This window comes from Parambassis ranga, chromosome 5 (assembly GCF_900634625.1).
Source record: "Parambassis ranga chromosome 5, fParRan2.1, whole genome shotgun sequence".
NCBI classification, from domain to species: domain Eukaryota; kingdom Metazoa; phylum Chordata; class Actinopteri; family Ambassidae; genus Parambassis; species Parambassis ranga.
The window spans coordinates 27,572,836-27,586,321 of NC_041026.1; the positions used below are offsets into that span (position 1 = coordinate 27,572,836).

The window sequence follows — 13,486 nt, forward strand, 5'->3', positions numbered from 1 at the left end:
GGATTTTTGCTCACAGTTCTGGTGATCATTTTGACCCCACGGGGTGAGATCTTGCGTGGAGCCCCAGATCGAGGGAGATTATCAGTGGTCTTGTATGTCTTCCATTTTCTAATAATTGCTCCCACAGTTGATTTCTTCACACCAAGCTGCTTACCTATTGCAGATTCAGTCTTCCCAGCCTGGTGCAGGTCTACAATTTTGTTTCTGGTGTCCTTTGACAGCTCTTTGGTCTTGGCCATAGTGGAGTTTGGAGTGTGACTGTTTGAGGTTGTGGACAGGTGTCTTTTATACTGATAACGACTCCAAACAGATGCCATTAATACAGGTAACGAGTGGAGGACAGAGGAGCCTCTTAAAGAAAAAGTTACAGGTCTGTGAGAGCCAGAAATCTTGCTTGTTTGTAGGTGACCAAATACTTCTTTTACTGAGGAATTTACCAATTAATTCATTAAAAATCCTACAATGTGATTTTCTACATTTTCTTTTCTTATTTTGTCTCTCATAGTTCAGGTATACATATGATGAAAATTACAGGCCTCTCTCATCTTTTTAAGTGGGAGAACTTGCACAATTGGTGGCTGACTAAATACTTTTTTCCCCACTGTATATGAAAGTCCAAGTCTTTATCTTGTTAAAATCAAGTTTTTTACAAGGCTGTAATGTGTTTATTTCTACTTTACGTGGAGGTTCTTAGTGATTAGTCATCTGCAACTGCAGTTTTTGTCACTTCTGCTTGGGTTTCATTTGTCAGTTCCAGGGGGTGCTGCTTACTCTCTCTCCTCATATATCTTAGCATGTAACCTCAGTCAGCCCAAGTCGCTTTGTCATTTCAACTATGTGTGTTCATCAGGATCAAATGACACTGGGGCGATCCTGACTTTGAGGTGTTTTTAGTGCAGTCTTTGTATGGTAATATTAAAGGTTGTAACAACATATTTTGAGACAAATCAATCTCAGGCATATGTTATCAGATTCTGCAGATTACAATGAAAAAAGTTTAGACCTTGATCCTGCACGGTGTAACTATAGAATGCATGAGTGATACCAAACTAAACCATGGTGATGTTTAAAAAAACAGACATCATTTAATTGAGCTGTCAAGGTTAAGTGCCAACTATTGATTAAGTGCTGCCAGGATCATATAACCAGGGTGAGGTTACAAATAACCTGGTGACAACAGAGGTCAAATACTTCACCTCAGTCAGAAATGTGTGGCCACCTGCTGGTGTGTCCATCATGCACAACAGTGTGTGGAGTGACATATACCAGGATGATGATTTTAAGGTAACGTTTTATTTATTACATTTTTTTTAGAATGATTCAAAACAGAAAAAAAATGCAATAAATCTGAGCATTTTGTTGTATTATGCTTAGAGAATATAAAATTAGAAATCAAAACAAAACAAACATTACTATCTGTAACACAATAAAAAAAAAATTTCTATGTGTCAAACAGCACATTCAAACCAAACAGGCCTGAACAGATGCACTGCTAATGAAGCTCGATCTGCACTACATTCACGCATCAGGTTTATGATCTGAGGAGTGACAAGCGAGTTAGCATGAGCTATAGCTGTGAACCTATCTACAGTACTGTTACACACATACACACATTTCCTGTTCACAGCTGCTGACTCATTAGAAAAACCAGACTGAGAAGAGGTTAATGCACCCCCAGCCAAATGCTGATTCGCCTGGGTTATCTGATTGACAGCAGAGATCAACTTAATGGATATCTGGCAGCATGTGTACATGATTCACACAAACAGGTGGTGTCTGGGAAGGTTACTGAGAACTGAGTTTGTGAGAGAGAGAGAGTCTGTGTGGGAAGATAAGACACAAATTATAGTAAAATATGTGTGTGTGTGGTGTGGTGGAACGGAAGTGACAGGACATTTCTTCGGGGCAGAAAGTAATATCTTTGGTTTTGGTTAAATAGCAGAAGGAGCTGTGGTTGTCCTGCCCACATGGCAAAGGCAGAAAAAGACAGGAGGAAGTGAGTAATGTGAGACTAGCACACCTGCGGCTATCATAAAACAAATCCCGGTTTAAATCTGAGCAAGGAAACTTATTTCAGTTTTTATACTTTCATAACTTAAAAATGGCTTTAAGATGGGGGGGGGGCATTTTAGCATTTCCTGTTCCCTCATCTCAGTGTTTTTTTTAATGTGTTTTTGATGAAATAACATAACGCTCACGTGATTTTCATGTTTTATACTTGTTTGTATTGTCATAGCATTTTAGCATGGACGAAATGGACGCATCCCCACCATCGATTTTATCCCCTCTTGCAGGAAGGTTTAAATTCTTTTCGAATCTTAGGTCCCCACCAATGTCAAAAGCAAATCTACACCCTTGATAATATGCTAGAGATAACAACCCCTGTAATTAAATTTTTTAACTTAAAAAATATGGTTGCTATAGTGACCACTTGTTAGCAACAACAGTTACTGAGACTACAGAGGCTGTTCGGCATCACACTGACCAGGTCAGGGGTTTAGTGGGGGTGACATGCAGCTGGGATGTTAGTTCATTGTCACCATCAGCCTTCTTCTTCTGACCATTATAAATATCATTAAGGTGGCGTTCACGTGTGACTCACATTTTAAAATGATGTTGTTTTGAGAATAGGATGAGGAGAACTTCTGGATTTGCCTACAAAACTCCTTCATTCTTGCACCATTCTGTTGCTTGCTAGCTAGTCTCAACATGTCATAGTGCCTTCATACAATATGTCTGCAGGCCAACTTATTAATACTTACTAATTTATTCCAACTTCAGTGTCAGTTTATATAGCGCTGTTATTATACAGAATTATTTAGCCAAGGTTGTCACACTAGGGAGTTCATTTGAAGCTATAGCACAGACGTGATGTAACATTAAACACTATAAAGGACCAGGTGTTGTGAAGTTTGCGAGCACTCTGAAACATACCCACAATAGTAACAGTGAAAAAATGTAATGGTGCTGTTAGGTGTGTCAAAGTGTATAGTAGATTAACTGTACCCGTAGCCACACATCTCGGCATGACATTTTATTTTCAATGTTTTTGAGTTTCAAATGTTGGCATAGCTGCTGTGGTTTGTTGGCAGGTCATTTTTGTCTTGTTGGTTATTGGATGTAATCTTCAGTGATTGTAGCCTTGCAGGCTTTTTCCCACGTGGGAGATTTCATAACTGGAATTCCAGACAGTGAGACAAAGAGACGAGCAGCTACACTGTATTAAAAATGAATGCAGCATGACCTTTTTGATGTTAGAACTTGTAATCTCTTATTTCTTTCTCATGTTTAGATACATTTGGCTTTACTCATGTGGCCCCATCTACTGACTTAACTCAGCCATTGATATTAGTTCTGCCTCCTCTAAAACCTTTAAAAAAAACATGTGTGTTTGATGACCTTCCCTTTAAAGCTCGATGATAAGCTTCCCTTCGTCATCACTGCTGCTGGTGTCCTCAGTGTTGTCCTGGCAGCTCTGCACAGGCCTCAGTCCACTGGTTAGACACTCAGCAGGCTGGTAGCCATGGAGCGGGCCAGTCATGAAGAAAGACTGGTATTTGTTGGTAACATCTCTCTGACTCATAAAGTCGTTTGAGGCTCTGTCCATAGAGTCGTGCTTATCTCCAGGCTCTGGGTGTGTAAATGGCTTTGACGGTGACCCTGATAGTCCAGCTCTGCAGGCTGGAGACACTTGGCTAGAGTAGGATAATGTTCCAACATCAGCTCTGCTGTTACCTGCTATAACATTGATAATGCTTTGGTCCTGCTGTGAGAACGTTTGAAGACTGGACTCAGCTCCTGAAAAAACATCTTCTGTTAATTGTGTTGTTTTTAAATGTCGACTTGTATCGCAGAAGAGCTGTGTTTGTTGGTTATGGGTGACACTGCTTTCCCAGTTTTCTTGCGGGATATAGAAGTGGCTGATTTCCTGTTGGGGCTGTGGCAAATTGAGAAGGCTAGTCTGGATGCTGCTAGCAGGTAAATGAATGTTATTTGACGTGCTTGGAGCTTGTTGAGGGCTCTGTGGAGGGTATTCAGACATTCCTGAGTGTGTCTGGGAAAGATGCTGAAGATGCTGCCCGGATACCCAGGAGACCTTTCTGTCTTCTCCCTGTTAATAAAAGAAGAATATGAGAAGTATTACCATCTGATAATACAGTCATTGTCCTCCCTCCTCTGATCTGTCTCATTTGCTTTCTGCATTGCTCAAATACCACAAGCTTAATGTGTCCTCTGAGTTGTGAATGATAAAAATCAGTGCAGGACAGGTCGGTAGGCCTCTACAGCTATTCTTTGTACCCAAAGTTTGAAATGTATTGGAAGAAATTCTATAAAAGCAGACTTTTGCCAGCGTAATTGCTGTCAGCTGCCTCGTTGTGGTATTGCTATAACAGCGTGCTGATGTCTTAAACGCTGGCAAAAGGCACATTAAAACCACATAATTTACTTCTCACAATCTGCAACTCTGTAATGTACATTTTTGTTATATATATCTGTCATATCATGTAAATGTCACTCTTTGTTGTTTTTGTTGACACTTTGTAGGAGGGCTTAATATTTACTGTGCATGAGAGGGAAGGAACACTGATTCTGGCATGGGTGGATCACTTCTTGGTAAAAATGAAAAACAATTTGGTGATGTAATAAGCCATCATTCCTGAAACCTTCCACATGATCCCAAGATAAGGACAGCCTGTGTATGTGAGGGATTAGTGGAAAACCTTTGGTAGTGTCAAGAAAACATATTGAGAATGGAGAATGGCTGGATTTGAATGAATACTGTACATTCTTTTAGTCAGTTGTATGCTGTTCTTCTTGTCTTCCAGCTTGTTGGAGAAGGTTTAAAGGCAGTGCTGGACAACACGTACTTACATCCTTATATATGTTGATCTCAATCTTCATGTTAGTTTTATGACAACAAAGGTAGCTCTGTCAATAACACTGATCAAGATATGTCACATGATGAACTGATATCGAAGCACTGACAAGGCAAGATTTCAAAAAACACCATCTTTCAGGTGTTGATTTCCATGGTAACGACTCTCAACACCTGAAAAAGAGCTGTTGCTGTCTAATGGAGTCAATTCCTTCCCCTAAAGCACGTCCATTGAGGTCTATAGAAATACCATTAAAACCTTTATATATGTGACATCTACCACGTTCCATATGTGACATGGTTGACTGCCTTGTGGTGAATAAAGTCTTCTTCACCTATAAGTGCCAGTCTAGTCTTTCAATAAAATGCACTTAAACTAAAAGATGGAGTCTGTGTGTGTGCAGTGACCAGTGATGTAACTCTCTCAGTCTCACCTCTGGTTTTGTTGTTTCTGGTAAAGCCATGCTCCTGCAGTTTGACTCCATCTTGCTCCACTCTCCATGCAATTTGTCTCTGTTGATCCTACTGTTTTTATCCTCTCCGGTCATCACCCCACCACCAGGTTGCTCCTCTAAACACTGGGGGGTTGTCTCTGCAGCCTCCTGGCTCTGCTTTGGCCTCCAGTCTGGCTGGCCAGGAGTCCCCACATGTTCCTGTGTCTGGGGCTCCTTCTGGGCTGCACATCCCGGCAGGGAGGATGCCTCTAAATGCCCTCCAGTAAGAAAAACAAATGAGATGTGGTTGCTTTCTTTTGGACACTCAATCCACAGTTTTAACGCTTGTCAGTCAGGTGCCCCTACAATGTTTTTGCTGCAAGTACTAAGGACAGAATAGTCTCTCTTGTGTATTTTAAGGTTTATCTGGAGCTAACAGGCCTCAGCTATCTCACCTAGAAATGGCACAGAAGTAAGAGTGAGAGCTTACTGACTCTCTCTTCAAATGGCTGCAGCTCTCTTTATAAACCAGACACTGTCATTTTCATGTGTTTTACTAATTTTTCTTTCTTTCCGGCATGTTAAATATGCTGAGGTGACATATACTGTCTGTAAAAACAAGTCACGCAAAAATAAACACAAGGTGGCTGGGACACGCTACCAACAAGCAAAAACATAATGGCTAAAGTGACCAGTATGTCAATATGAATTGGTAGACTCAGTCACAAAGCAGCAGGCAGGTTTAAGCTTTTTAAGAAAACAGTGTGTAGTAGCACTTTATGTAATATATTTGTTTTGATTCATATATGCACATGGACAAACCAGTGGAGGGTAACAGCAGTCTTCAAGGAAAAAAACAAATGGGCTCATAAACTTTCTAGAATTTCTTTGGTCTGGCAAACTCTGCACAGCTCTCAGAAAACCCATGTTGACCAGCACCACCCTCCTCCTCTTATTCCTCCTCCTCCTCTTCTGACCGCTTTATAAATGTCCCTGCACTACTGATACTAGCCATCACTTGACAGAGATAACTGAAAAAAGGATACCTTTACATGTAGAAAATGTGTGTGAGCTCCTGTGTCAGCAGTGACAAATCAAAACAGGACAACAGAAGTGACTGAGGGCAGCTGCCCAGGGTGGTCTTTTGAAACAGTTCTCCTCTGATTCAAAAATGTGGGAATGCAGGTGATCTGCATTGTGATGGGACCTACACACTTTCACACTTTCATGTTGTGCAGGACACTGCAGGCAGATCTGTGCGAAAGCCTGGGGGCAGCTCACATGTCACAGCGTTAAGGACAATAACAGTTGAAACTGAAGCCACATGGACTTTCAGACTAGTTATTGTATTGTACCGTGGAAAGATTTGTATGCAAAGCAACATTTGATTGTTTCTGTCTTTAATTAAAATTCCTGATAGAATGCTGGCTTACTTTAGAAAAATAGCATAAAGGCATCAACTGTGGATGTCAGAGATTCTTCTGTATGTGAAAAAACAGGTTCGTATGAGGATTGGCCTCTGGCAACCTGTGATCATTTACTGCCACCTTGTGTTAGAAACAGTGAGGCCTGCCTGCACAACTACGTAGTGGAGTAGACTGGAGTAGACTGGAGTAGACAACTACTGTAGAGCAGTGACGGTTTTCATATCTGCATATTGAAATAACCCCCCCCCCCCCCCCCCCAAAAAAATAGAATCATACATACCTGCAGGCACAGCTGGAGATGAAATGTCTCTGGGTCTTTCCACCTGGATGTTAGACGACCCCGAGGTAGGCTGACCCGGTTGTTTTTCTGTGTGGTCCTTGCTGATTACATGCTGTGATTTACACGGAGTCATTTCTAATGAGGGCACAGTATTCTCTGAGGACCCCACATTCACATGTTTTGATGTAGGTTCCATTTGATTGCAGTAGATGGATGCCTGTGGTTCCAGCTGTCTTGAAGCTTTGCATTTATTGATGGAAAATGAAGACCCGCTGAGTCTATCAGTGTCTGCTGCTTCAGGGTTCTGACTGAGACACTCTTCACATTCTAAGCTGCTTCTTTTGTGCGCCAAGGCTTCATCTTTGGTTTTCATTGTGCCTACATTACATGAAAGTCCTTGATTTTTAGGTTTGTGTTGGCTTTCTGTGCCCAGTTTCTCACTTTTCATGCTATTCTGATTTGCTGTGCTGGGAGAAACAGAGCTCACGCTGAGCTTGTGTTGGCCACAGAGTGTGACTATTCCACCTTGGCTGACCCTCCTGTCTGCCAAAAGTCGTTCTTCGGCACAATGCTTCAGAGAAAGAGCTTGTTCCCCCTCAGAAATTTGGCTCATTCCTGACTTTACACCTCCGAGTGAAGCAGCAGTTGATATCATAACATCACCCGCAGAGCTCTCAGTATCTGTGACCAGCGTTACATGACTGTGTTGGTGTGGGCGTAGCAGCAGGCCTGCAGTTTCAGGAGGAATAGATTCGGCTGATGATACAGCCTGTAAGGAGTTACTGTGTTCAGCTAGGTGAAGAGTTGTCTCCACTTTCCCAAATTGTACAGATGCTGTAGGGTTGGGAATCGTGGGCAAAGACTCACTTTTATCTATCTTTGTTTGATGTCCTAACTGTGGATTGTCCCTTCCCACACTAGTACTCCCCACGGTGCCAAAGCTGTGTGCTTTGTTCTGGATGCCTTCCCTTTGTGAATGGATTGTACCTGATGGACATTCAATTTGGGGTTCAATGAGGGCCAGCTGCTCATCAGATATGATCTGGAGGCAGATCTGGAGGTCTGCTGTCTGTACATGAAACACATTCTGAGCAGCTGGCTGCACCTGGTCGAATTGTATGACATGGCAAGGTACAACTGGGGCGCTTGGGCCAACAGGTGCTCTGTTTCCAGTGTTTGAAAGGCCTGATGATGACACTGGGACTTGTGTATGTGACGAAGGAGGGTTGGGGCTAATGTAAGGCTGATCTTGTGAAAAGACTTTTACAGCAGCACCGGATGTTGAATTATGTGTGGTGGTTATGGTAAGTGTAGCAGGAAGGCTTGCAACCACAGGTGCAACAGGTCTGGGTAAATGCATAATTGCTGAGCTGGCTGCAGGTCTTGAAGGTTGAATCAGTGTGCTGCATAATCCTGGCCTGTAATCATGTAGGCAGCTAGTGGTTATCGTGGTTGCTGCAAATGGCCTGTGCACGACAGCTAGAGAAGATGATGAATTTTGACTGAGTCGTGATGTTTCAGTCTGCGTAAGGGTTGTGACTGTGGAGGACAAAACATGCTGATCTTCAGAGGAACTGAAAACACTCGTCTGTGTGACATCAGAATTACAAATGATGGGGTCCTTGCCAGTTTTTTCACGAGTTGTAACAGAGGCTATAGTTTGCTCAGCAAGAGCAGAGGTGAAAGCACGGCCATCGGTGCTTGTGGGTTTATCCATAACCTGAGGCGAAAGACTTGAATCAGGTTCAACAGTGTTAGGTAACTTGAGCTGGTACTTGGGCAGGAAGCTGTTCTTGGCAGGGGAGGGGATGGAGGAGGCTGTTGAGGTGCTAACAGACAATGTATTTGCATTTATTATGAAGGGTTGGAACAGGGCTCCTTTGAGGTGAGAATGTTGTGGATTTTTCTGAAGGCTAACATAAGTGAGGTTTGTATCCTGTTGGGGCGAACTGCTAGTGACAGAGGGAGGTGGATGAGTCTGTGTGTTTAAGTCAGTCTCCATCTCCAGAGTCTCCAAAATTATTTTGTCATCAGTTCTCTGCTTTTTCCTGTCAGAGGGAATGTGAGCTCCACAAACCTGTGATGTGGAGTCTGTGTGTTTTTCTTCATGAATCAACCTCCTAGTCTCTGTTTTGCCCCGGTCTGACATGTGACTAACTAATGATCCAATAGAAGGTAATGGAAGAATTGACAAAGAGAGATTTCTGCACAGTGGAGCCTTGAGAGGGCTGCACAATGGATTAATCTGGGCGGTTTGTGGATTCAGATCCACAGAAGAGAAAAGGGATAGATGGGCCGGAGGGCAGGTAGGGTGTCGTACGTTTATTGTTGTGCTTGTTGTTGTCACTGTCTCCTTATGCACGCCTGACAACCTTTTCTGTAGGTCCTGAACAGCCTCATGCTCTGGGTTTGTGGAACATTTCCTGCCTTTGATAACACTGTTATCATCATTTTTCTCAGCATTGTAGAGCTTTTTAAACGTTCCTCCCCCGTACATGTACCACTTGTTGTAGGCAAACTTCTGTGTTTTCTTCCTCCGGAACTTTCTGTTGCTTGGCTCTCCACAAATGCCACCGCCGTCTCCATCGCAGCTGAGACTGCCGGTGCACGCCTCCTCCACAGATGAATTCGTGAAGAGACCGTCTGTTGCGTGGTTGCAGTCTACGGCTGTCTGCCGGACCAGTGGGCGATGGGTGGATGAGTGCTGGTTCACAGGCTTAATCGCAAAACCTGTTGGGTTGAGCTGGCCAGCACTTCCCCTCCGCACAAGTGTTACATAATCACTCTGATAGGAGGAGGTCGGGCTGCTTCTCTCAGGCTGCAGGAGGGTAACGCTGAATGGGAGGGAGTTGCTGCGGGTTAAGGGGGCATGCTCCACAGTGCAGGAGTGCTGAGTGGGCACAGATGTGTACAATCCTGGCTTTCTGTTTCTTTGTAAGACAGAATTCTGAGACTGACTGATTCTCATGTCAAAGTGAAAGGAGTCCTTGTAGGTGTATGGCATTGGGAGGTCAATGCTACCCTGCTTTGATAGAACCGTCTTCCTTGGCCTTACATTCTCCAGCTGTTTGTCCTCCACAACAGCTGTATTATCTGAAATCAGCTTAGAGATGCGCTCCTCCAGAGATTTATGCTCCTGCTCTCGTGCAGTGTCACCTGGCTCCTGTCCACCATGGCCTGTCTCTGAAGGCGTGTGTGTTTCTTCCAGATGCTCTTTGCTGGATTCACTGAGGGAATCCATACTGTGGTCAGGTAAAACACTGCCAGGGCTCGAGTAATGATCACTGCTCTCACTGAAGCCAGAGTCCGTACTCTCATGACTTTGTGACTTCCCTCTGGATGCAGAGTTCTCCCACTGTTTGGAGAATAAGGTGGCCTCTTGTCTCTGAAGGGGCAGATGTCGATTAACAGTCAGATAAGTTTTTTCCTTTTCCACCTGCAGTTTTTCCTCAATCTTTTCAGTTGTTTCTGTGATATGACCTGTGAGGGGCAGCTCACAGTGCTCACTGACAAAACCTTGAGTCTTTACAGAGGCTGGACTGATGCTCTCCGCAGCAGGTGTTGTGGTGTCCTTCTCCATATTGCAGGACTCTTCACTGCGCTCATCCACAGACAAACTGGAAGTACAAGTCTCTCTCGAGGAGGACATGCTGTCCAAGCTGCTCTGTTCTGATTCAGACGAGAGGCGTGCATGAGCCTGAGTGCGTCTGTGTTTGTAAAGGTTGCTCTGAGTCTTAAAAGAAACGCCACAGGTGGTGCAGGGGTAAGGCCGCTCCCCAGTGTGGCAGCGAAGATGCTTCTCCAGCACACTGGGCTTCATGCAGTCCCGTCCGCAGTAGGAACACACGTGTTTTCCTGCAGACTTGGGTCTGGCTGCAGGAGCGGCAGCTGCCAGACTCAATCCCGGCTGAGACTGCAGCCCACCAGCAATATGGAGTGTCAGAAAAGGAAGCGTCTCTTTGGAGTAGAGCGGAGGCATGGCCAGATGGAGTGTGGCTGGCTCAGGGGCAGCTGCAGGAGGCTGAGGATAAGGCTGCACTGGTAGAGCAGGCACTGTGTGGATGTAAACAGCCGTTAGCGGGGCCTGGGTGTCCATCCTTTTCTCTGCCTGTGCTGCAACGGAGCTGATGTGTACTGGAGCACTCACCAATCCCGGCTTGCCAGTCTCCATGGCAACACTGCTGCTGTCGTGATGTACCAGTGCCAGGTCTCTAATTACCTGTAAGATAAGAACAGTTTGTGTTAGACCTCTGCTTTGCCTTTACTCAAAAGATGCAAATCTGTCTGTTTTCAGTTGAAACATTTCTGTCTTGAAGACAAAAATATGAATATTTTAAGACTAAAGCAGTAAATTATGACAGATACGCAGTACCTGGCAGGCCACATGGCTAATAAAGCATTAGCATTTTGCAATGCTGCAAAGCTAAAAATTGCAGCAATCAAACTAATAATCTATGTATATTGCATGCAGATAAAATCCAGGGAGATGTATTTTTGCAATGATTCTGCAGAACCAAAAAAGTGAGCAGGAATCCAACTCATAGATGTGTAAGATGTGTTCTGTGTACAGCCAGTGGCAGCATGAGACAAAACATGAAGAGGAATGTAGACATACAGTAAGGAGAGAAACAGGGGATGATGTAGGAGAGTGACTCACATCAGGAGAGGAGCGAGGGAGCGAGACCAGATACTCAAACACTACATCAGAAGCTTTCATCTCCCCAAATGAAATGTGTCTGTTGACATTAGCTATTTCCCCTGTCACCAGTCGGCACCAATTATATGGCATCCGCTTGATGTTCACAGTGCCATGTGGCGGCTTTGTTTCCTGACAGACTGTCATATTTGCACAGTAATCGAATCAAAGCATAAAGCCACCTACATGAAAAAGATAAATGATGCATATTAGGGCAAGCAAATTTCATTTCCTGTTGCTGTGAGGCTTCTACATGTGATTTTGCATAATTCACCCACAGTGGTACAGTTGTCATGGTGCACACTCTTTTGTTGCTCGTACAGCCCGAGCACGCCCACGGTGGAGACTTTTTGCGGTGCTGTGAACTGAAGAAAGTTTGTGTGTGATCCTGTTCAGCTGAGTTCTCAGAGAACAAGGAGCACTGACTGAGTGTGTTTTACGCACTTCTTTTCTTTTTAGAGCTGCCGATTTACCGTAATTTGCTTTCACTTCCTTAATAGCTATGTAAATATGTCATACACATACAAAAGTGAAGTGATGTTTCATTCTGCAGGCATCTGTAGCTAGTATAAAATGTGTGTGTCCCTAGTGGAATCCATGAGTTTAACTAGAGGTCACACTGTACTAAAAAAACATCTTAGCTCCAAGTAAGAGCAAAGTGTAAATTAATAAAAAGGAGATGTTGCTGGTTTTGTCTGACGATGAGAAATGTAAGTTTCTTTTATCCATCTGTTTAATGTCATTTCTATCAAGTTTGAACAGAGAAATATCTGCCAGTGTTGCCATCATACGCTATAAGAAAAAGACTAGGAACCCAGGACAAGCTGTAACTAGGCCAAAACTCAGGCACAACAGTTGACAGATAATAATCAAGCAGAAGTCACTTACCGTCTTTGCTTCACACTTTAATCAGTGATAATTATCCAGTCTACACTGAACAACGACATCTTCAGTGTACCTGCACATTTCTGCCTTCCAGACTGTGTGCTCCTCTACAATCTGATCTGCTCTCACGGCTCTTTGACATCAACTGTTTCTTGTCACAAGGAAGCGGAAGAAATGCAAATGAGAGAGGAGATGCACTCTGAAAGTGGTGAGGCAGAGAGGAGAGTGAGGGAAGGAGCGGGGCTGGCTGCTTTGGCTGGCTGGCTGGCTGGCTGGCTGGGTGGGTGGGTGTGTGGCTGTCAAACAAAGACTTCCGGAGGACAAGTTGAAAACATAGATTACACAGAGAGATCAGCAGGAGTGAAAGAGCGGCAAGGGCCCCCCCAAGCACAGATGGAAAGATTTAAGGCTAGTACAAGTGCTGGGCTGTAAAGTGAAAGCAAACAGCCTGCAGGGGAAGTGCAGTGACAAAGGCAAGCTTACCTTCAACAGCTGAATGACTGACTTTCCCATCAACAGTTTGAGGCAGTACCTGACTTCTGGCTCACTTATATACTCGCTTCCCCACCTGCCTACTTCCTCCCACACACCGTTTTTCATACACCCACATAGACATGGGTGCAGCTAATGTTGATGTAGCTTGCTTGGCTGCACGTGCGCTGCTCTCACTCTCTCAGGCAGAGAACAAATGGATGAGTTGTGAGTGGCTGAAGCAAAATTCCCACCTCCAACCACAGCCCCCATAATACAGTATGTATCATTTTCAGGGTACACCAGTTCACACTGTGCTGCCTTCATGATAATGCTGTTTTGTTTTAATATACCGTCTCTAATTTATATATACATTTATTGCTCAACAGATAAACAAAAGGTACAAGGTTTTCTCAA

The 13,486-nt window shown here is 43.9% G+C and overlaps 1 protein-coding gene across 3 annotated transcripts; it reads right to left on the reverse strand.

Annotated features, from left to right (window-relative positions):
* Positions 1-1,425: 1,425 nt before the first annotated feature.
* znf831 (zinc finger protein 831) lies at positions 1,426-12,729 on the reverse strand. Of its 3 annotated transcripts, none has more exons than XM_028405670.1 (5): positions 11,992-12,067; positions 11,675-11,895; positions 7,018-11,236; positions 5,311-5,579; positions 1,426-4,111 (listed from the first exon to the last, which is right to left on the reverse strand). In XM_028405670.1, exons 2-5 carry the CDS (start codon positions 11,858-11,860, stop codon positions 3,407-3,409), a joined length of 5,379 nt encoding a protein of 1,792 aa, XP_028261471.1. In that variant the 5' UTR covers positions 11,861-11,895; positions 11,992-12,067; the 3' UTR covers positions 1,426-3,406. The 3 variants fall into 3 exon arrangements, with proteins under 3 accessions (XP_028261471.1, XP_028261470.1, XP_028261472.1); XM_028405669.1 differs by having other exon boundaries at positions 5,311-5,588; XM_028405671.1 differs by lacking the exons at positions 11,675-11,895; positions 11,992-12,067 and adding an exon at positions 12,602-12,729 and having other exon boundaries at positions 5,311-5,588.
* Between the last annotated feature and the right edge of the window lie 757 nt (positions 12,730-13,486).

What these genes read in the sequence shown, in the direction of transcription:
- znf831 (XM_028405669.1), bottom strand. Translation starts at nt 11,860, where the DNA reads ATGACAGTCTGTCAGGAAACAAAGCCGCCACATGGCACTGTGAACATC. An exon ending in TCCCTCGCTCCTCTCCTGAT is followed by an intron (nt 11,237 to 11,674) that starts GTGAGTCACTCT and finishes CTTATCTTACAG; the next exon opens with GTAATTAGAGACCTGGCACT. An exon ending in ATCTCCAGCTGTGCCTGCAG is followed by an intron (nt 5,589 to 7,017) that starts GTATGTATGATT and finishes TTCTTACTGGAG; the next exon opens with GGCATTTAGAGGCATCCTCC.